At 43.5% G+C, this 19,914-nt stretch overlaps 5 protein-coding genes and 1 long non-coding RNA gene across 12 annotated transcripts; 3 read left to right on the forward strand and 3 right to left on the reverse strand.

Annotated features, from left to right (window-relative positions):
* Positions 1 to 434: 434 nt before the first annotated feature.
* On the forward strand, positions 435 to 9,106 carry LOC128260032 (collagen alpha-2(IV) chain-like). 7 transcript variants are annotated; one of them, XM_052992720.1, is made up of 10 exons: positions 435 to 546; positions 1,451 to 1,586; positions 1,813 to 1,889; positions 1,943 to 2,046; positions 2,108 to 2,251; positions 2,320 to 5,106; positions 5,362 to 5,949; positions 5,998 to 6,547; positions 6,609 to 6,734; positions 8,089 to 9,106. In XM_052992720.1, exons 2-10 carry the CDS (start codon positions 1,515 to 1,517, stop codon positions 8,858 to 8,860), a joined length of 5,220 nt encoding a protein of 1,739 aa, XP_052848680.1. In that variant the 5' UTR covers positions 435 to 546; positions 1,451 to 1,514; the 3' UTR covers positions 8,861 to 9,106. The 7 variants fall into 7 exon arrangements, with proteins under 7 accessions (XP_052848680.1, XP_052848683.1, XP_052848679.1 ...); XM_052992723.1 differs by having other exon boundaries at positions 2,320 to 4,265; positions 4,647 to 5,949; XM_052992719.1 differs by having other exon boundaries at positions 2,320 to 3,473; positions 3,588 to 5,949.
* On the reverse strand, positions 9,101 to 9,852 carry LOC128260064 (uncharacterized). The gene is made up of 2 exons (XR_008268106.1): positions 9,645 to 9,852; positions 9,101 to 9,588 (listed from the first exon to the last, which is right to left on the reverse strand). It is a non-coding gene; the product is annotated as an uncharacterized LOC128260064 (long non-coding RNA).
* A 271-nt stretch (positions 9,853 to 10,123) lies between these two features.
* Positions 10,124 to 11,154, forward strand: LOC128260057 (peritrophin-1-like). Its single transcript, XM_052992756.1, has 3 exons — positions 10,124 to 10,192; positions 10,251 to 10,333; positions 10,392 to 11,154. Coding segments are annotated over exons 1-3 (750 nt in total). The 5' UTR covers positions 10,124 to 10,191; the 3' UTR covers positions 11,058 to 11,154.
* Positions 11,155 to 11,166: 12 nt separating this feature from the next.
* Positions 11,167 to 13,773, reverse strand: LOC128260036 (chitin-binding domain protein cbd-1-like). Its single transcript, XM_052992727.1, has 2 exons — positions 13,618 to 13,773; positions 11,167 to 13,523 (listed from the first exon to the last, which is right to left on the reverse strand). Exons 1-2 carry the CDS (start codon positions 13,622 to 13,624, stop codon positions 11,167 to 11,169), a joined length of 2,364 nt encoding a protein of 787 aa, XP_052848687.1. The 5' UTR covers positions 13,625 to 13,773.
* Positions 13,774 to 14,651: 878 nt separating this feature from the next.
* On the forward strand, positions 14,652 to 15,793 carry LOC128260050 (chondroitin proteoglycan 2-like). Its single transcript, XM_052992748.1, has 2 exons — positions 14,652 to 14,737; positions 14,795 to 15,793. Exons 1-2 carry the CDS (start codon positions 14,672 to 14,674, stop codon positions 15,602 to 15,604), a joined length of 876 nt encoding a protein of 291 aa, XP_052848708.1. The 5' UTR covers positions 14,652 to 14,671; the 3' UTR covers positions 15,605 to 15,793.
* A 772-nt stretch (positions 15,794 to 16,565) lies between these two features.
* Positions 16,566 to 18,680, reverse strand: LOC128260039 (chitin-binding domain protein cbd-1-like). The gene is made up of 2 exons (XM_052992731.1): positions 18,560 to 18,680; positions 16,566 to 18,501 (listed from the first exon to the last, which is right to left on the reverse strand). Exons 1-2 carry the CDS (start codon positions 18,600 to 18,602, stop codon positions 16,598 to 16,600), a joined length of 1,947 nt encoding a protein of 648 aa, XP_052848691.1. The 5' UTR covers positions 18,603 to 18,680; the 3' UTR covers positions 16,566 to 16,597.
* Between the last annotated feature and the right edge of the window lie 1,234 nt (positions 18,681 to 19,914).

The raw sequence follows: 19,914 nt of genomic DNA on the forward strand, positions 1-19,914 counted from the left end.
GCAGGGACACACTTGAAAATGTATCCATGAGATATACAATTGCGTATCTTTATATGCAAATAAATGCCAGCACATTTCCCTAAATGGGTCAAAAGAGTGCCCCATCCGTTGGCGAAGACTATGATGTTGTAATGCCCCCAGAAACTCATTTGTCGAAGGGGACGTCAGCGGTTCCCCTTCCATTGCCAGACGACCAAGTGATCGATTGACACGATCAAAGATCTGATACGTAATGGAATAGACACTCGAATGAATGGCACTGGCACTGGCGACGAGCTCCAAGCTTGGAACTCTAAGTGCCCTGATCCGCCTCACAGATACCATACGAGCACTCTTTGCTAGTGTGGATCCTACATAAATATTCATGCTGCTGCTGGCTAAATGCAAATGTATTGGAAATTGCTCGCCTTCAATGAATTTGAGTTCTGCTCAAGCTCTAGAGTTTTCATGCTCGAACGGAACAGTGTTATTCGCAATCCAGCAGTTGTCGCGATCGGAAGCAAATCGGAAAATCTTCTTGGAATCCTAATTCACGCAGGCGAAGAAGTGTGTGTCTAAGATTTACAGTTTGAGCAAGGACACTTTAAAATAAAGCCTTTGAAATACGTGGATAAGGGATCAAATAAGAATTAAAACATTTAATAAATGGTTTAAGGAAAGAGTATATTCAAACAACTCGGAACTGCGAGCAAAGTTTTATATTTTTATATAATATTATATTTTTTTAAAATTTTGTGCTGTGAACGTTTAAATTTAATAGAATGTTTAAATTATTTTTGTGCCAAAGAGGAACTTCTTAAAGTATAGAACATTTTATTGTTAAATTAAAAGTGAAAACCTCCCGGGAAGTTAACTAATAATAAATGTTTAACGAAACAAACAATAACTAAAATTAAAAATTAAAAAAAACAAAAAACCAACTAATTTGTTTTTTAGTTTAATCAAAATGTTATGAACATAAATAAACATCAGGAGAACTATCCTGATATCCTATTCAAATATTTAATTTAAATATTAAAGCTAATCAGTTTGAGCGATAAAATCATTCCGCAAATAAAATTAAACTCAATAAAAGAAAAGTGATAGCACCAGCAAGTAACAGACACTTATAAAACAAATATTAAAAAAGTTTTTAATTGCTAGGACAATCCAGTTGTTATTACTCATAATGATTTCCTGTTACCAAGTTGAGCTCTAAGGACTTGTATGTTTGCTTTTAAAAATATGTATAAACTTAATCAGTTGGAGCAATTACATCATTCCTAAAACTAAAATAAAACTCAAGATCAATTACTTTATTTTGGCATCTAACAACATCGTGCGTGCTCGTTTAAAAGAAACGTGATAACCCCAGAAAGTGACGGGCACAAAACAGAGCGAAGGAATATGAACTAATAATAACACGCATGTATACAATGTGTTGATAATACAATTTAATTTCATCTTTCAGTTTGCTGGTTGTGTTGCGACGACGTCGACGCATTTCAATTGGATTCAGAAAATAATTTATTGAAATGTTGCCCCTTCGCATAGGCCTGCTACTTGGCGCTGTGCTTCTCGTAGCAAGCGCAAATGGAGCCGCCATCGTAAGTGTCCGAATCGCTAATGAATCCCTTGAATTTGGCCTGTGTGGAACTAGAGTAGTTCAATGTAAATGAACTCGGTTCGAATGGTAGGCGATAAGACCTAAATTGACCAAGGTCAGTTATTAAAGCAGCATCAAATTGGGGACACTCGCAGACACATGTTGAATACGCTTAAAGATTAGGTTGACATTAGCATTGAACTTAAATCGCTTTAAAAAAATTGCAGGAGAAATCGCCTGGGAAAGAAGTCGAGATTTCTGGTCTGACCGGCTTGGACAGAGAAAAGAGAAGTGCCAGAGGCTAGTAAGTAATTACAAAAATATTCTGTGCCCTAAAAATAAATAATGTCTTACTAGTTCAAGGGGACAAACGCAGTCTCAGTACTTAAATTTTGGCAAACCCGAACAGGATGGAAAAGCCGAGGCGGAGGCCAATGAAAGTGGATCTCGCTCAACTGTCTGTAAGTCCGGTTCTATAAAAATCCCTTAACATCCTTGTAGATTGACTTAAAACTCTTTCAGCTGGCACCCACGGAATGGGACAGGCTCAGAGTCAGTTCTCATCGGGAGACTGCAATGGATGTTCCGGCTACCAAACGGATTACCCTTCTTCGGGCAGAATACTAGATGCTAGTGGAGCCGGTGGAGTTGGCTTTCCGGGTGCCGGTAAGATCTCATCTGAATTAATTGTACCTTCTGCTTAAAATGTAATTATAATCTTAATTTTAATGAAGGTGCGCAAGGCGGAGTGGGTGAACAGCCAGGGTTTGGCGGTCAGTCGGGAATCGGAGGACAGCCTGGAAGTGGTGGAGCTTACTCACCGGGCTATGGACATCTTCCCGCACCTGGGACTGGCGGAACACAACCCGGAGAACTGGGAGTTGGTGGATATCCAGGAGTCGCAGGCAAACAGCCCGGATACGGAACACAGACCGGCGCTGGAGGAAGCCCTACAGGAATTGGTGGAGCTCAGCCTGGATTTGGAACTCGGCCGGGAGTTGGTGAACAGGCAGGAACAAGTGGCGGGCAGCCTGGAGTAGGCGGTCAACAAGGAGTAAGTGGCGTGCGTCCTGGGGTTCCTGGAGAATCAGGACTCGGTAGCGGACAACCCGGATATGGTTCTCAACCTGGAGTTGTGGGATCCACTGGATACGAAACACAGCCAGGAATTGGAGGTAGACAACCGGAAACTGGTGAAGGCCAGACCGGATATGGAACTCAGCCGGGAGTTGGAGGACAGGCAGGTATAAGTGGCGGGCAGCCAGGAGTAGGTGGTGTACAGCCCGGATACGGAACACGGCCCGGAGAATCGGGACTCGGTAGCGGACAACCCGGATATGGACCTCAGCCAGGAGTAGGCGGGCAGACTGGAGTTGGTGGAGCTCAACCCGGATACGGAGATGGTGGAAGTGGTAGATCGCCCGGATATGGAACTCAACCAGGACTCGAAGTCGGACAACCTGGATTCGGAGGCCAACCTGGAGTTGGAAGTCAAACAGGATACGGAACTCAGCCAGGAGTTACAGGACAACATGGTCTCGATACCCGTCCTGGACTTACTGGCGAATCATTAATCGGTGGAGGTAGCCAACCTATGCTAGGCGGAACGCCTGGCTATTCTACTCAACCTGGATTTACTGGGCAGACAGGAGTCGGAGATGGACATCCAGGACATGGGCCTCAAGCTGGAGTTGGAGGAACAGAGACAGGAGCTGGAGGAGATCAACCTGGAACTGGTGGGTCTCAACCTGGATATGGAACTCAGCCTGGCTATGGAACACAACCTGGAGTAGGAGGAAGTCAGCAAGGAGTTGGAGGAGGTCAACCAGGAATTGGTGGCCCTCAACCTGGATATGGAACTCAACCAGGATACGGAACACAACCTGGAGTAGGAGGAAGTCAGCAAGGAGTTGGAGGAGGTCAACCAGGAATTGGTGGCCCTCAACCAGGATATGGAACTCAACCAGGATACGGAACACAACCTGGAGAAGGAGGAAGTCAGCCCGGAGTTGGAGGAAGCCAACCAGGAATTGGTGGTTCTCAACCTGGATACGGAACTCAGCCGGGAGTAGGCGGACAGACAGGCTTGGGTGGCCGACAGCCTGGTTACGGAAGTCAGCCTGGAGTTGGTGGATCGGCAGGATACGGAACTCAGCCCGGAGTTGGAGGAAGCCAACCAGGAATTGGTGGATCCCAACCTGGATATGGAGCTCAGCCGGGATACGGAACTCAACCCGGATACGGTTCTCAACCAGGAGTAGGAGGAAGCTTGCCAGGAGTTGGTGGAAGTCAACCAGGAATTGGTGGATCTCAAACTGGATATGGAAGTCAGCCTGGATATGGAGCACAACCTGGAGTAGGAGGAAGTCAGCCCGGATTTGGAGGAAGCCAACCAGGAATTGGTGGATCTCAACCTGGATATGGAACTCAACCAGGATACGGAACACAACCTGGAGTAGGAGGAAGTCAGCCCGGATTTGGAGGAAGCCAACCAGGAATTGGTGGATCTCAACCTGGATATGGAACTCAACCTGGATACGGAACACAACCTGGAGTAGGAGGAAGTCAGCCCGGAGTTGGAGGAAGCCAACCCGGAATTGGTGTATCTCAACCTGGATATGGAACTCAACCTGGATACGGAACACAACCTGGAGTAGGAGGAAGTCAGCCCGGAGTTGGAGGAAGCCAACCAGGACTTGGTGGTTCCCAGCCTGGATATGGAAGTCAGTCTGGATATGGAGTACAGCCTGGAGTTGGAGGCACCCAGCCAGGAGGTAGAGGAAGCCAATCAGGAATTGGTGGTTCCCAACCTGGAGTTGGATATGTGACTCAACCTGGATACGGAGTTGGGGGAAGCCAACCAGGACTTGGTGGTTCCCAGCCTGGATATGGAGCTGCACCTGGATACGGAACACAACCTGGAGTAGGGGGAAGTCAGCCTGGAGTTGGAGGAGGTCAACCAGGAATTGGTAGCTCTCAACCTGGATATGGAACTCAACCAGGATACGGGAAACAGGCGGGAGTAGGAAGAAGTCAGCCCGGAGTTGGAGAAAGCCAACCCGGAATTGGTGGTTCTCAACCTGGATATGGAACTCAACCAGGATACGGAACACAGCCGGGAGTAGGAGGAAGCCAACCAGGAGTTGGTGGTTCTCAACCTGGTTATGGAACTCAGCCTGGATACGGAACACAACCTGGAGTAGGAGGAAGTCAGCCCGGATTTGGAGGAAGCCAACCAGGAATTGGTGGCTATCAACCTGGATATGGAACTCAACCAGGATACGGGACACAGGCGGGAGTAGGAGGAAGTCAGCCCGGAGTTGGAGGAAGCCAACCAGGAATTGGTGGTTCTCAACCTGGATATGAAACTCAACCAGGATACGGAACACAGCCCGGAGTAGGAGGAAGTCAGCCGGGAGTTGGAGGAAGCCAACCCGGAATTGGTGGATCTCAACCTGGATATGGATCTCAACCAGGATACGGAACACAGCCGGGAGTAGGAGGAAGCCAACCAGGAGTTGGTGGTTCTCAACCTGGTTATGGAACTCAGCCTGGATACGGAACACAACCTGGAGTAGGAGGAAGTCAGCCCGGATTTGGAGGAAGCCAACCAGGACTTGGTGGTTCCCAGCCTGGATATGGAACTGCACCTGGATACGGAATACAACCTGGAGTAGGAGGAAGTCAGCAAGGAGTTGGAGGAGGTCAACCAGGAATTGGTGGATCTCAACCTGGATATGGATCTCATCCAGGATACGGAACACAGCCGGGAGTAGGAGGAAGCCAACCAGGAGTTGGTGGTTCTCAACCTGGTTATGGAACTCAGCCTGGATACGGAACACAACCTGGAGTAGGAGGAAGTCAGTCCGGAGTTGGGGGAAGCCAACCAGGATTTGGTGGTTCTCAACCTGAATATGGAACTCAGCCTGGCTATGGAACACAACCTGGAGTAGGTGGAAGTCAGCCCGGAGTTGGGGGAAGCCACCAAGGAATTGGTGGCTCTCAAGCTGGATACGGAACTCAGCCGGGAGTAGGCGGACAGGCAGGCTTGGGTGGCCGACAGCCTGGTTACGGAAGTCAACCTGCAGGTGGATCGGCAGAATACGGAACTCAGCCGGGAGTAGGAGGAAGCCAACCAGGAATTGGACGGCCTCAGCCCGGATACGGAGCTCAACCCGGTTACGGATCTCAACCTGGAGTTGGCGGAACGACGGGTGCTGGAGTGGGTCAACCAGGTTACGGAGGCCAGACAGGTCAAACGGGACAGTCTGGTGTCGGCGGTCAAATTGATGCACCGGGGCGCTACACAGCTGGCACTGGAGTTGTTCCTGGAGCTCCTGGTGTTGGAGGCGCTGGTGGTGCTGGTGAGTAGCTACACGAGTTATTGAGAAACTTATTAAAATCTATTAAAGGTGTACCAGTTGCTGCCGGCACAGGTGGAGCCGACGACGCATTCTCCCAGGCCGAGTCATCTATTGGCGACGGACAGGCTTCGGCAAGTGCTCAGGGCAAGAAGAACGGAGGCACTGCCAAGACCCAAGTGTCTGGAACATACAGTGCGGGCGGAACCTTTAGCGCCAGCGCAATGACCTCGGATGCGGATCGTGCGGCCAGTGCCCAGGTCACCGGAACTGCGGAGGGCGCCGTGAGTCAGGCCCAGGGATCTGGGGGTCCCGCCCAGTCGCAGGCCCAGGTGCAGACGGCAAAGGACGGCGGCACGAAGGCCTCTTCGCAGAGCGGCGGCATTATCCAACTGAGCCAGAGCGAGGTTCATGCCAATGACAAGGGTGGGTTGGCTGACGCCCAGTCCAGCGGTCCTGGGCAGACCTCATCGCAAGCCCAGATCGGTTTTCGTCCCGGCCAGGAAGCTAATACGCCAGCGGCCAACGGCGGCGGTCAGGCTTCGTCCTCATCTGGCGCCCACTCTAGTCAGAGTAGCTCGCAGATTCACGGAACTTCCAGGTAGTAAAAGTGTACGACTGGCGGCTCAAGAAAGGTGTTACAATATGGTTTTTTATTTCAGCTACGGCGTTTCGTACCACGGTGCTGCTCAATCCGCATCGGGAACCAAGGAGCAGGTGGCATCGTACAGGGAACAAAATCGTGAGCTATTTAACACCATCAGTCGGTTCGGCGATAATGTCAATGCGTAAGTAACCCCAAAGGCATTCGCTTTAATATACGTAAATATTTATAATATTAAAAATTGTTAAGCTCTTTCTTAAAAGTTTTTTACGCTTCTAAATGTGGCAAACTCATTTTATAAAATTTTAAAACATACCGAATCCTTTTATACAAAAATCTTAGAATGTATTTAACAAAAATATTCCTTCGTTTTTGTTTAGCTTAGTTAGTTTTTATGATAGCTAGCTTACCAGGCGTGACTTACATATGTACATAGGTATCAAATAGAGGCACTCTGAGTTTCGGGAAGGGGTCAATAAACTTTTGATATTGTCATAAAAAAAATTGTTAAAAGACAAAAAAACGACCAACCAACTAATCCCAATAAACTAAATTAAAAAGAAACGCTTAGTGCATTTAAAAAGTTTCCGATTCAAATAAAAAAGGTTGAATTTACCTCATTGCAACACCCGTGTCTATCCAATACAAGTTTTGCTTAGGAGCTTTACTTTTTTTTTACTGTTTATAGGCATACTCTCTCAACAATGCCATACTCTCTCAAAAAACTTCGTGCACCCGCTTCCTCGCCTCCTCTTTCGTCTCTCAAGACACTTGCCGCTCTCTTCCATTGCATCCTTCGTGATTTTTTTTCTTGCCCCTTTTCAATTTTTTACCGCTGGTAAATGGCTCTCCTTATCTCACCCACAAATTCATACATAATCACATGAGCCAGGGGTGCTCAAAACTGCCATATGGCAGAGCATTTTCCAACACATTTAAAAAGGATCACGAACACAAGTAAAGTATTCGGTGTTGAGCCGAGGAAAAGACAAAAACAAAATTCATTTGACTTAGCCATCCAAAAAAAATAAACCAATGTAATTGTTGTTGGCTTGTCTCGGTCTTATCAGTAACGAATTGGACCGCAAGGAAGAAACGAAAAATTGTTAGTGTATAGCAAAATGTGCCCAGCAAGCTTACCTATTTGCCGGCCCTAACATCTCCACAAACGAGTGCATTTACAAAAACAATTGTGCTCCATATGCGTGAGCACCCCTGTCATAAGCAAACAAATGCGTAGCAAATAGCCAAAACAAAGTCTGGTTTGAACTTAGAAACATTGTCAACTATTTTAGCTTCTGTGTTAAAATCAACTAAATAAAATAGGCCTTACTTATATGTTATAAAATTGTAACTTTTTAAAATTTTTAAACAAATAAATCTATTTAACAACGAAAACTCGAATTATTTTAAAGGAGCACCTTGTTCTAAGCTCTTGAAAAAATATTCAGTTGAAAATATCCATCATCTATGATATGCCATCATGGGAAACGAAAATATAAAATTTGTTTTTTTTTGTTTTTTTTTGTGTATTTTAGAGTTACTGATCGCGCTGATGCTGTTTATAGCGGACCGGCGCTCACTGATGAGTCCGACAGGCTGCCAGAACTGCAGTTGAAGTCGACCAAGCCCAAGGATGAGGCTGATATGGCAGAAAGGAAAGCAGACCAGCCGGAGCCCATACAGTACGACGATGAAGATGAAGCTGACCCGGATGAATACGAAGAGGATGAGTACTACAACGAGAAGCCAGTCAAGCTGGAGGAGAGTCCCAAGTCGGCCAGCAGTGTTAAGAAACTGGAGCCAACTCCAGAGCCCAAGGCCTACGAACAGTCTTCGCCCACGCAAATCCAAAAGGCGGTGGTGCTACCAGTTGCAGGTGAAAAGTACCAAGTGGTGCAACAGCAGAACGGTAGGGTAACCATCAATAGCGAACCTTCCACCACCGAGGCTATACCACCAGGATTCCGAGGCACTGTCAATGTGCAAAAGAAGTTCCACACCAAGGCTCTGGAGCTGCCCACTAACAAGAGGGTGGAGATTTCGGCCGACGCGGCTGAGGAGGGCCCAACTCGAGGGGACAAGCCCATCGCACGTGCTCCGGACAGCTATGTCACCGTCACCAAGTCGGTGACTGGCAGCATGGACAACAGCAAGAATCCGCCGCAGGAGAACAAGAACTTCCAGTCCACATACTTCACAAAGTCCTCGACATGCGGCTACTTCACCTTCTCCTGCAACATTGTTTACGGTGCCAATGGAAGGAGCAAAATCTGCCGACCGAAGGCACCAACCAATGGCAAGTGCTAGGGGATCGTATACAACATCCCTTTAACCCACCCATATTATAGTAGATCAGTTCCAAAGGGGCTCAATTATAGAACAGCTTGGCCAACCGTCAACCACAAACACCTATTTGTGTTTCGATGCTGCTTGGTCTTAAGCATTTAAGTGTTTTTCGCAATTAATTTTAGAGTTTTACTGCCATTTCTTTAATATTTTGTACGTTTTGCTACTGTAATTAATATTTAATAATAAATCACAAAAAAATAGAGTCATTTGATTTAATTCTTTATTCCACACAAACGTATTTTTGAAAATCTAAACACAAATTTTGTCACAAGTGAGTAGATGGGAGTTCCAAAAGAGATATTGCGGACAGGTCATCACAAAGGGCAGATAATCGCACAGAATGAATCGGGTGCAGTCACCTGGGTAAACTATCCGCTGTCCGAGTTTGTTGTCACATACCTCCAAAAGATTTTGTGATTTTGTGATTTCCGGACTTAGAATTGAGTCGTTTTGAAAGCGTTTACTCCCATTTGGTGCTGAAGAAGTGAAGGAACATCCACCAAGCGCCTGCATTTCGCATCGCTCGAAGTTTGAGTTCCAAATAAATTGCGGAGGACAGCTCAGCAAGCGAATCTCATAGAATCGATGGCAGTCATTAGGATCGGCCTGTTTTACCACAGTTTGTGACATGGAGAACCCAAAGCACATCACAGTTAAAGAAACAGTCAACAAAAGTTGGTATTCCACTAATAAAAATCAATATTAATATTTATCGAAATTAATAAAACTGCTTTACCCATACTTTTCATTGCTCTGCGCTTAAACTCTGCAGTTCATCTGATACTCAGCACCGATCGCTTGGGTTCTTATATATCACTGATATACAAACACATGTTATTGACAATAAGATACCGTGTCTTCGGTGGAATTTAGATATAAACCTTTTAATCTCCTCTGTCCTTGAACCGATAAGCTTGTCCGGTCAAGTGGAAAAGACAATAACGTCGGACAATAATAATGTCTAAGAAACCATGGCTTGCCAAAAAAAAAAAAGAGCCAGCTAACTATAAATAATTCTGATTTGTAACCTTTTCAAGAAAATATAAAAAAGTAAGCCATTGTGACACTAAAAATGTAATAAGAGTAAGTAAATTGTTAATCTTAAATTCCTAGGATTGTTTTTTTAAAAATTGCAGCCTTTCTTTGTATAAGAGGAGTTCTTAACGATAAATCAAAGTTAAACACTTCAACTTGATAACGATCGCCTGCATGTTGTAAGTATAAAAGGGCTGGTGTTACCCAAGCACAACATTCACTATCTCAGTGCGCTTTCACTGGATTCAACCATCAGTAAGAAAAAATTTAAAATATTAAAATTACTACGCATTATTAAATTCTTTTTTTTCAGTGCGGCGAACACCTACACTTGTGTGCCTAGTTTTAGTGGCTTTCTATTCCACTATAAAAAGCGAGGAGTTCAATTATGTTCCAGTAAGTGCTCCCTTCGTTCGAAATGAACATAATCTAAGAAATGTAAGTTTCTATGTAGCCTATTGTAGCCGAACCTGCTGTGCCGATTGGACACTGCCCACCGTTCGACGACCCCAACCACCTTGTAATGTTGCCATATCCCAACGACTGTCGCAAGTATTACACATGCCAAAAAGGACAGGCCTTCGAGCACCAGTGTCCTGAAAACCTGTTCTGGAGCCAAATTACCTACCGCTGTGACTACAGGGAGTACTCAAACTGCAATTCATTCGATCCACCGAAACCCAGCAATGGGGTAAGCTACAGTCCATTCCCCGGAGACTGTAGTCGATTCTACGAGACGCGAGTCCTTCGTTGTGAGCAGAACTATCAGTGGAGTGACCAATATCAGCGGTGCGTGGCCCCACAATATGCCAGTTGTCAAGGATTTCCGATGCCCTATCCTCCTCCAAGCACCATTGCACCAATTGATCCCATACCAACCGCTGCTACTCCACCATCTGCATCCTGGACGTCCGCTGAAACTGAATTCCTACCAATAGATCCCCATGCTTTGTGCAAAAATAGTGTTTCCAATGCGTACATACCGTATCCCAATGACTGCCACAAGTTTATTCATTGCGGACCAACGGCAACAGTCCTTACATGTCCAGGCAACTTGTATTGGAATCCCAGCAAACTTTCGTGCAGCACATCCAACTCTGATTGCCAGTATCCCCAGTAAAACAAATCAATTGAATTTACGACATTTTAATAACATTTTTGTTTAATGCCTACAATTCAGATAATTTGCATCAAAAATCTATAACAAAAAAAAATTTACATAATTTGCATTAAAAATCTATAACAAAGCTTGCCATCGTTTTAAGGGACTGCCAAAGTGATGGGCTTGAATCTTCTGAATCAGTGTTGCCAAATAAATTAACCGGTAAAAGGCGGTAGCCATTGGTAATGCAACCGGCCAGCTCAGCTTCCATACAGGTCAAAGCAGTAGGACTAAACTCTTCGCTTCCTGGACAAGCATACCCCACTGGGATGGGAACCTGGCAAACTATGTACTTGCTACAATTTAAGGGATAAGGTACCAGTGATCCTTCGATTTTATCCGCACAAAAGCTGTCCGGCGACAGCGTGGTAGTTGTTATGGGAGCTGCAGTTGTAGTTGTGGCCGGAATAGAACAATTGGCATACCACGGAGCCATACATCTTTCCAAACTGGCGCTAAACTCCTGACCTTCGTGGCAGTCATACACGATAGGGATGGGACGAACACATTGTATGAATTTAGTGCAGTCATCCGGATAGGGAACAAGTTTTCCCTCAGGAGCTCCTTCACAAGGATCAGTTTCTGTACTCGGAGTAGTTGGGGTAATTGCCGTTGTTGGAGCACTTGGTGTAGTTGTTGAGCTCTCGGTGGTTTCCGTAACTATAGTGGTTGAAGTGTAGATCCCCCGGCAGGCTTCCGGGGAGACATCAAAGCCACATTCCCCAGTCAATGGATCGAAATACTCTTCACTGCTACATATACCCATCATGTAAGAGGAGTCGTCAACGCATCGTACAAACCATTGACAATTTTCTTGGTACGGCAAATTCATGCCAGTGCTATTGAAACATATCGAAGAATCTGGTTTCGGAGTCGTATAGCCAGGCGATGCAGTGGTGGTATCTTCCTTGGGGCACTCGCTTAAATTCCATTCGACGCATTTCTGAAGAGCTTCGTTGAAAAACAAGCCTTCCGGGCAGAAGAATGCTATAGGAACAGGACTGGCACATACGATGTATTTACTGCAGTCCTCAGGATACGTGGCATAATAACCATCGCTCTCTCCAGAACAGATTTTTGCAATGTCCGACGGGGTAGTAGTAGACTCCTCAGGATAATGGGTAGACAAAGTGGTAGACCACGGAGAGGAAGGTGTTGTGATTGGCGAGGTGGCTTGACTTGTGGAGGATTCGGTGGAAACTATAGTTTCCGTACATGCTGTTGGTGATACTTCGGGTCCACAAATTCCCGTTTGCGGATCGTACCAGGCGTTGTAGATGCAATTGGCTACCGTGGATTCCCCGTTTCCCATGCATAGAATATATTGCTTGCAGTTTGTCACCAGGGGATAAGATACTCCCAGTTCTTGATCGGCACAAGGATCATTCGAGCCCTGAGTTGTGGCAACGGTAGTGGTAGGTGTGGTTGTTTCGATGCAAGCAGTGGGCGATACATTTGGCCCACAATCCCCTGATTGTGGATCGAACCAGGCATTTGTTGGACATTGAGCTTTCGCAGATTGGCCATTACCCAGGCATAGCAGGTATGACTGGCAGTCGGATTGCAACGGAAAGCTGGCACCCAGTTCCTGATCTGCACACGGATTCTTATCATTAGCTTCCGTAGTGGACGTCGCAACTGTTGTGGAAGGTGATGTAATAATAACAGGCATAGTGGTAGCCACAAATGCTTGGCACGCTTCCGGTGAAATATCGGGACCACAGTTACCGGTGTATGGATTAAACCAATTGTCCACGGGACAGGGTAGAAGTATGAAGGAATCGTTGCCCCAGCAGTAGTAGTACTGTTGGCAATTCTGAGTATCCGGGAAAAAGGTTCCAAGCTTTTGGCCCTCGCACTTTGTGAAGGACTCCGCAGTAGTATCTGAGGTTTCCAAAGGATTTTGGGTAGTAGGGTCACCGTAGCACCAGACGTTATCCTTAAAATCACAAATTTCCAGATCAGGATTAAAAAGCATCTCCCAGGGACAGTGATGCACTTCACTTTGCTGATTTACACACACAAAGAACTCACTACAATTACCAGCAGAGGGCAAAATAGTGTTATTTTTAATGCCCTCACAAGGATTTTCCATTGGGAGCTCGGTAGTTGAAGGTGTTGGATAAGGTAACGATTCGCAGTCGACAGCTTCTGGTGTATCGCAAATGTGCATGGGACTATTAAAGAGTTTTCCATCAGGGCAGTACTCCAAATCAGCGCATGAATCATTACACGATATATATGCACTGCAGTCATAGGGATATTTATAAAAACCGTTCGATAAGGATAGACAGAAGTTGGGATCTATTTCTGAGGAAGTAAAGCACTCTTTTACACCCGATATTGTATAACTTGTGTGCTCTTGGCTACCATAACAGATAGTGTCTCCCAAGAGCCACAAAGTAAACGGCAAGTATGCCCACTCTAGAAAGATATAAATATAAAATAAATTCTCTGCCTATCTTGGGCACACAAATTCTCGACTGCACATTGAAAATAGGACTTCTTAGGACTTTACCTTTCATTGCGTGGTTTTCCTTGAAAAATATTATTAAAAAACCTTTTTAGGCAATAACTGGCAATAAAATAAGTTATATTTTTAGTGTTACTTGTTGATTTGTTACAAAATATGTTGGCTAGAACTTTTTGGATGTTTTTATGCTCACGTCTTAGAAGTAACTGAAATGGGATCGTCTTTTTGGAAATTTCTTAGCAATAATAACTGATTGACGCCGCCAATCAAATCAACGTTAGGCATTTTTTCAGCTGATAATGACTAATATTGTTGATAAAATTCTATTGACAACTTAAAGAAAAAAACAGACATTTTGGTCAAGGAAATAGACAACAGCTCATTAATAATGACCAATGATAAACATCTTACCACTCCTGTTTTCGTTTCAATTAATTTTGGTGAGATACCACAAGCATTCCATGCTCTTTATTTAACTGTAAGTGTATTAAACGGCTGAAAATCATCATGGTTTTATATTCGTTACCTACTTTTAGGCTAAGTTAGGTAGCGATAAGTGTTATATTATCAGAAGTCTAGAAGATGCACCATTGAAAATCATGTTTAAGAAAAATGTGTTATAAAAATAAATTTAAAGTTAGAATTCACAAAATTATGCTTATTTGGTTAAATATTTTATTTTCCCAACGAACTAAATTAAATTAGTCCAACTGTATGAATAAAGAATCAAATAATTTAAACAATTTCAACTCTAAATAATTTACTGTTATAGATTCTGTTCGCAAATGAGGCACAAATTTTTTTTGGTGATTGCTTCACCCAAAATAGTGGTCTTTAACCTGGGCACACATACACAACAATGATTGTAGCTTTTTTCAGACGTTACATATGTTTTATATGAACACTTATCAATTCTCAGTAAGAAAATACAGATAGTACTCGTACTCTCGCACCTATCTCAAATGAACGATACAATCAAATGTTAACACTTTACATATTGGCAAATCATGCAAATTTATCATAGATAATATTCTATATAAACGCAGTTCAATGAATGGAAAGTTTCAGTTCGATTAAACACTCGATTGCTTCTGACAAAATGAAGCTATTCGGACTGCTTTGGGGAAGTTTCTTACTTCAACAATGCGCACAGGCTGTGTTACAAGTATGTTTGCAAAAACCGTGTAAGAAATAGCAAAACTGAATATGCTTTATTTCAAAGAACGGATTCGCTTTCAAGACGTCCATATGCGAGGGTAAAAATGGCGAACTTTTACCCATGTTTGGAACTTGCAAAGGATACTATGTGTGTGCTGATGGAAATGCTGTAATCGGAACTTGCGCTGGAAAAACCTTGTTTAACCCGTCAACTTTGCATTGCGAAGAGACCGATAGTGAGGATTGCATTTTCGATGGCAAGGATAGTAAGCGTGCTGATGGATCTAGTTCGGAAAGTGATGAGAACGATGACGAAGTTATCGTTAAAGCTGATCCTCCGGTTTCTGTCAAACCATTGAAAAAACCACGACCTACCATCCAAGATACAGGACCTTCAGACTTACTGAATATATTGTGTGCTGGCAAAAGGGATGGTGTGATGCTAACTAAGAAGGGATCCTGTGGGGAGTACTATGTTTGCAAGGCAGGTAAACCCCACCTTCGCTCTTGTCCTAGTCAGCAGCACTTTAGTCCAAGACGTCGTATTTGCATGATGGCTTCAGAAGCCAAGTGCTTAGTTGGTGCACAGGAAGCCAAACAATTAGATGGACCTGCCGTAACAGGAGGAATATGTTCAGATGAAAAGGAAAACTCTCTTGTGGCACATCGATCCGACTGTGGAAAGTTCATGCTATGCAGCAACATGATGTTCCTGGTAATGGATTGCCCCACAGGTTTGCATTTCAATACAGCTTCTTCACGATGCGACTATCCCAAGGTTGCCAAATTTCAGACCAAGGAAAAGGGGATCAAGAGAAAAAGAAAATCAAAGTCGAAAAAGCCTAATCGCAAGGTCAAATCCCGTCAGTTGTAACTGTAAATAAAAAGGCCACTAATAAAAATATTGATTTTAATCAAAATCAGCTGTTGCACTAGGTTTAATCATTTCGTTAATATTTAAGAATATAAAAAATTAAACGAATAGAAGACTGTTAAATAATTACGCAATTCCAAACAACAACCTTTCTATTTTTTCGGTGCAAGACGAAACCAAATAGACTCAAAAAGTTTTTTTCATTTTAGAAAGAGTATTGAAACTAGTTAAACTTAGGGGAAAACTTTGTACAGCTGTTAAATTTCCAAGCTATCCTAGAATAGCAACAAGCCAGATCATGAAATATTTTATTTTCGAAAGATAAAACATAAGTGATCAGTCTTACATATTGCTAAAAAATCTTTTGAATTTTTTCCAACTTTCAACGTTTTTTCTAACAGAGTTATATAACTAAGGATTTCTCTTTAAAGACTAAACTTTAGGGAAATTTATCAGTGAAAACTATAAAAGTTATCGGATAGTATGTGTTTATTCGGTCTAAATCTATCGACACACTTAGTCCAACAGTTATTTTAGAACCTATTAAGAAATCAAAATTAAGCAAGACTGCAAGCAGTCAGAAAAAAACATGACGCTTTCGACTTTGTGGTTTGACCCGAAAATGGAATTGCTGGCGCCATCTATAGAAAACAGATTTATTTTGAAATTGGTTTATCAAATGACTGTAATTGTTTTAATTACATGGGGTTATTATTGTTGGTTTTTTTTTTTTATTTATTAGCTAAATCTATTTGCCTAAATTAAAAAAGTTATAATATAATAGACTGGAAATAAATACTAATTTAGAAATGGTTGGTCAAAGCTCTCGAGTATTATTATTATTAGATTATTGGTTTTACTAGCTGAACCAATTCACCTCAAATTGGCTAACTGCCTATAAATAAATGTACAAAACTGAAATAAAAACCAATATCTCTTTTTTTTTAATCGCACAAAAGAATTTGGTGCTTTAAACACTGTTTATTGAAACATTTAGCATTTTACATTATCAGGCCAATCGCATGAATTGATCTGCTTATTGAACCACAGTCCAGAAAAACAGCTCATATCGACCTCACACTCGCACTGGCAGACGACATAGGCGGAACTACATTTTCCACTGGCATCGGCGAACATGGTTCCATCCCGCTGGCCAACACAGCGTCCGTGGCTCTCGCAATAAGTTCCCGATGGTCCGGCAGTAGGACCACTTGGAGGCGCAGATCCATCGTCGCAACCCACATTTTCGGGGTAATCGCACTGTTCCGTCTTGTTATTATATTGCAAGTTGTTGGAGCACCTCTGCTCGAATTTGTTGCCATTTACACACTGGAAAAAGGCAGAGCAATTCTTCTCCACGGGCCAGATGGAGTTATTGGGAACATCACAACAATCCGGATCGCAGGTCTTGGGGATGCACACACCATCTGTGTCGACCACACACTCCTGCTTTGTGACATTGAAGAACATTGAAGCGGAACACTTCCTGGCAACATATTTTCCGTTTATGCACTGCAAGTATCCGGCGCAATCAGAAGGATTTTCCTTTATCGCACCCTCAGTGCACTTCACGCAAACTCCCTCAGTATCGGGAACGCAAGTTTTATAGATAGTATTGAAGTAATTTCCTTCATCGCACTTGACACTCACAAAGGAACCATTGGAACAAGACAAGTATCCTGCACAATCCGTAGGATCCACCTTTACGTCACCGTCGGTACAAGTTGTACCATTACCTTTGCACTGACCATCGTCCTCTTCACAACGTGCAGTTTTGTTATTATAATAGTAATCAGTTTCGCAGGACTTAGTCACGAACTTGCCACCAGAGCAGACTTGGTACTTGGTGCAATCGGTGGGTTCGGGTTTCTGGGTCCCCTCGGTGCAGTTCACGCAAACTCCATCAGTATCGGGAACGCAATTTTTATAAATGGTATTGAAGTAATTTCCTTCAGCGCACTTGACATTCACAAAGGTACCATTTGAACAAGACAAGTATCCTGCACAATCCGTAGGATCCACCTTTACGTCACCGTCGGTACAAGTTGTACCATTACCTTTGCACTGACCATCGTCCTCTTCACAACGTGCAGTTTTGTTATTATAATAGTAATCAGTTTCGCAGGACTTAGTCACGAACTTGCCACCAGAGCAGACTTGGTACTTGGTGCAATCGGTGGGTTCGGGTTTCTGGGTTCCCTCGGTGCAGTTCACGCAAATTCCCTCAGTATCGGGAACGCAAGTTTTATAGATGGTATTGAAGTAATTTCCTTCAGGGCATTTCACACTCACAAAGGTACCATTGGAACAAGACAAGTATCCTGCACAATCGGTTGGATCAACCTCTAGTTCTCCATCTTTGCACCCCGGAGTGCCATTGCATTGGCCGTCGTCTTTTTGGCACTTGTGTTCCAACGAGTTCCAGTAATCTCCGACGGGGCAAGTTTTAGACACGTACTTTCCATTAACGCATACCTGGAACTTGGCACAGTCGTTGAGGTCGGCCTTTGTGCTTCCCTCGGTGCAGTTAATGCAAGCTCCGCAGGTGTCGGGAACACAGTTATTCTGTGCCGAATCGAAGTATTCTCCGTCCGGACAGCTAACGATCACTATGGTTCCGTTGACGCACTCCAAAAACCCTGCGCAGTCGTCGGGATTCGCTACGATCGTTCCATTCTCACAAGTTGGCGGCTTGCATTCGCCATTATCCACAGCGCATTCACCCTTCTCAGATTCCCAATACAGTCCGTTTTCGCAGGACTTGGACTTAAATTCACCCTGACAGCAGACCAGATACTTGGTGCAATCATCCTCATCGCCTTTGGTCTCGCCCTCCGTGCAACACTCGGCGTTTAGAGATCCCACAAAGAGGAACATCAGAACGCACATCGAAACTCCTGAAGGAAAACTCTGGGTCAGAATCCATCTGATTAATACTCAATCAATCGTGCTTACCATAGTGACTACTTTTGGATTGAGCCATCTTTGCTCTCCGCATATCAAACGCTCACTGATGGCTCTTCGGTCCATATCGGCTTTTATATTTACCGGCAATTAAAATAATTAAATGCCTTTTCCTACTACACAGCATGTGCGGGTGATAATGTGGTACCATTCTTGATATTATCAGCATATATTTACAGTAGTTATACAAGGGAAAGAGATTGTCACTATTTTTAAAACGTAATAGAGAATCCGTGAACTCAAAGAGTGCAAAAGGAAATAGATTTATCACATTTCCTTTTGCAGTTTCAACAAATACGTTGAAGATTACTTTCAAAACAAGAAAGAACGCTATAGTCGAGTTCCCCGACTATTATATACCCGTTACTCAGGCACAAAATTTCAAACAAAACATTCCCCCACAAAACATTTGGAGCTTAGGTGGCGCCATCTGTCGAGCTCCATAGCCAAAACTAGAAGCTAAGAGTGTGCAGCACTCTTACCCCCTCTAAAAGTACTTTTGTTCTGTCTCTCTACAACAGTGGCGGCAGAGCGGCGGCAGAGCGGCGGCAGAGGACTTAACAACTTCTAAAACAACGATTTTGAAAATATTGTTTCTACCGATAGATGTGACCGAAACACACAGACAATAGCTAAAGTCTAACATGCCTCAGAGTGACGTGTCAAAATTTTGCCATTTGTGGGCATTATATGGGCGTGGCTTCGTTTTTTAATAAACATGCGCTGCGTAAGAATTACTAGAATCTGTATTTTTAATCCCAAATCATTGAATAATTGAACGAAAAATCAATGTTGTTAAGCATATAGGTACTAAAATCGGAATATAGTTGTTAAAGGAAATATTATATTTATGTAATGCTGCCAGGGTATATACTTTCTGTCTTGTTTTTGCTTCGTTTAAATAAGTATCACATTTTTGTTGTAACTGTAGTCTTTTCTTGTAGCTGTAATTTTTCTTGATTATTTCCTTTAATGCAAAAAGACAAACCTTTTAGCTTCATGCTAAAAAAGAGCGAACTTAAAAATGGAATATGTTCAATTTTATTAATGTAAGAGAGAAATAACTGTTAGTGGGGAACGGTGCTCGGTTCGCTCTCATCGAGCTTGAACTTGCATTTCGGCAGATGGCGCCATCCAAGATTCTATTCTTTTCGGGAGTCGGTTAGATGAGTACCGGGTATTTAATAGTCGGAGCCCTCGACTCTAGCGCGCCTTTTTATTTATTTTAAACGTAAAAAATTTTTTTTAAGCCTAAATGAAAGGTTTTTTTAATCAGAAAGAGAAATGTAAGCATAAAAATGAAATATTTGTTGTGTGAGCATTTTGCTTAGTGTGGCCTAAGAAAG

The sequence above is a fragment of the Drosophila gunungcola genome (assembly GCF_025200985.1).
Source record: "Drosophila gunungcola strain Sukarami chromosome 3L unlocalized genomic scaffold, Dgunungcola_SK_2 000014F, whole genome shotgun sequence".
NCBI classification, from domain to species: Eukaryota; Metazoa; Arthropoda; class Insecta; order Diptera; family Drosophilidae; genus Drosophila; species Drosophila gunungcola.

What these genes read in the sequence shown, in the direction of transcription:
- LOC128260032 (XM_052992717.1), top strand. Translation starts at nt 1,515, where the DNA reads ATGTTGCCCCTTCGCATAGGCCTGCTACTTGGCGCTGTGCTTCTCGTA. An exon ending in TGGAGGCGCTGGTGGTGCTG is followed by an intron (nt 5,950 to 5,997) that starts GTGAGTAGCTAC and finishes AATCTATTAAAG; the next exon opens with GTGTACCAGTTGCTGCCGGC. An exon ending in CAGATTCACGGAACTTCCAG is followed by an intron (nt 6,548 to 6,608) that starts GTAGTAAAAGTG and finishes TTTTTATTTCAG; the next exon opens with CTACGGCGTTTCGTACCACG.
- LOC128260057 (XM_052992756.1), top strand. An exon ending in AGGAGTTCAATTATGTTCCA is followed by an intron (nt 10,334 to 10,391) that starts GTAAGTGCTCCC and finishes GTTTCTATGTAG; the next exon opens with CCTATTGTAGCCGAACCTGC.
- LOC128260050 (XM_052992748.1), top strand. Translation starts at nt 14,672, where the DNA reads ATGAAGCTATTCGGACTGCTTTGGGGAAGTTTCTTACTTCAACAATGC. An exon ending in GCGCACAGGCTGTGTTACAA is followed by an intron (nt 14,738 to 14,794) that starts GTATGTTTGCAA and finishes TTTATTTCAAAG; the next exon opens with AACGGATTCGCTTTCAAGAC.
- LOC128260039 (XM_052992731.1), bottom strand. Translation starts at nt 18,602, where the DNA reads ATGCGGAGAGCAAAGATGGCTCAATCCAAAAGTAGTCACTATG. An exon ending in ATCCAAAAGTAGTCACTATG is followed by an intron (nt 18,502 to 18,559) that starts GTAAGCACGATT and finishes GTTTTCCTTCAG; the next exon opens with GAGTTTCGATGTGCGTTCTG.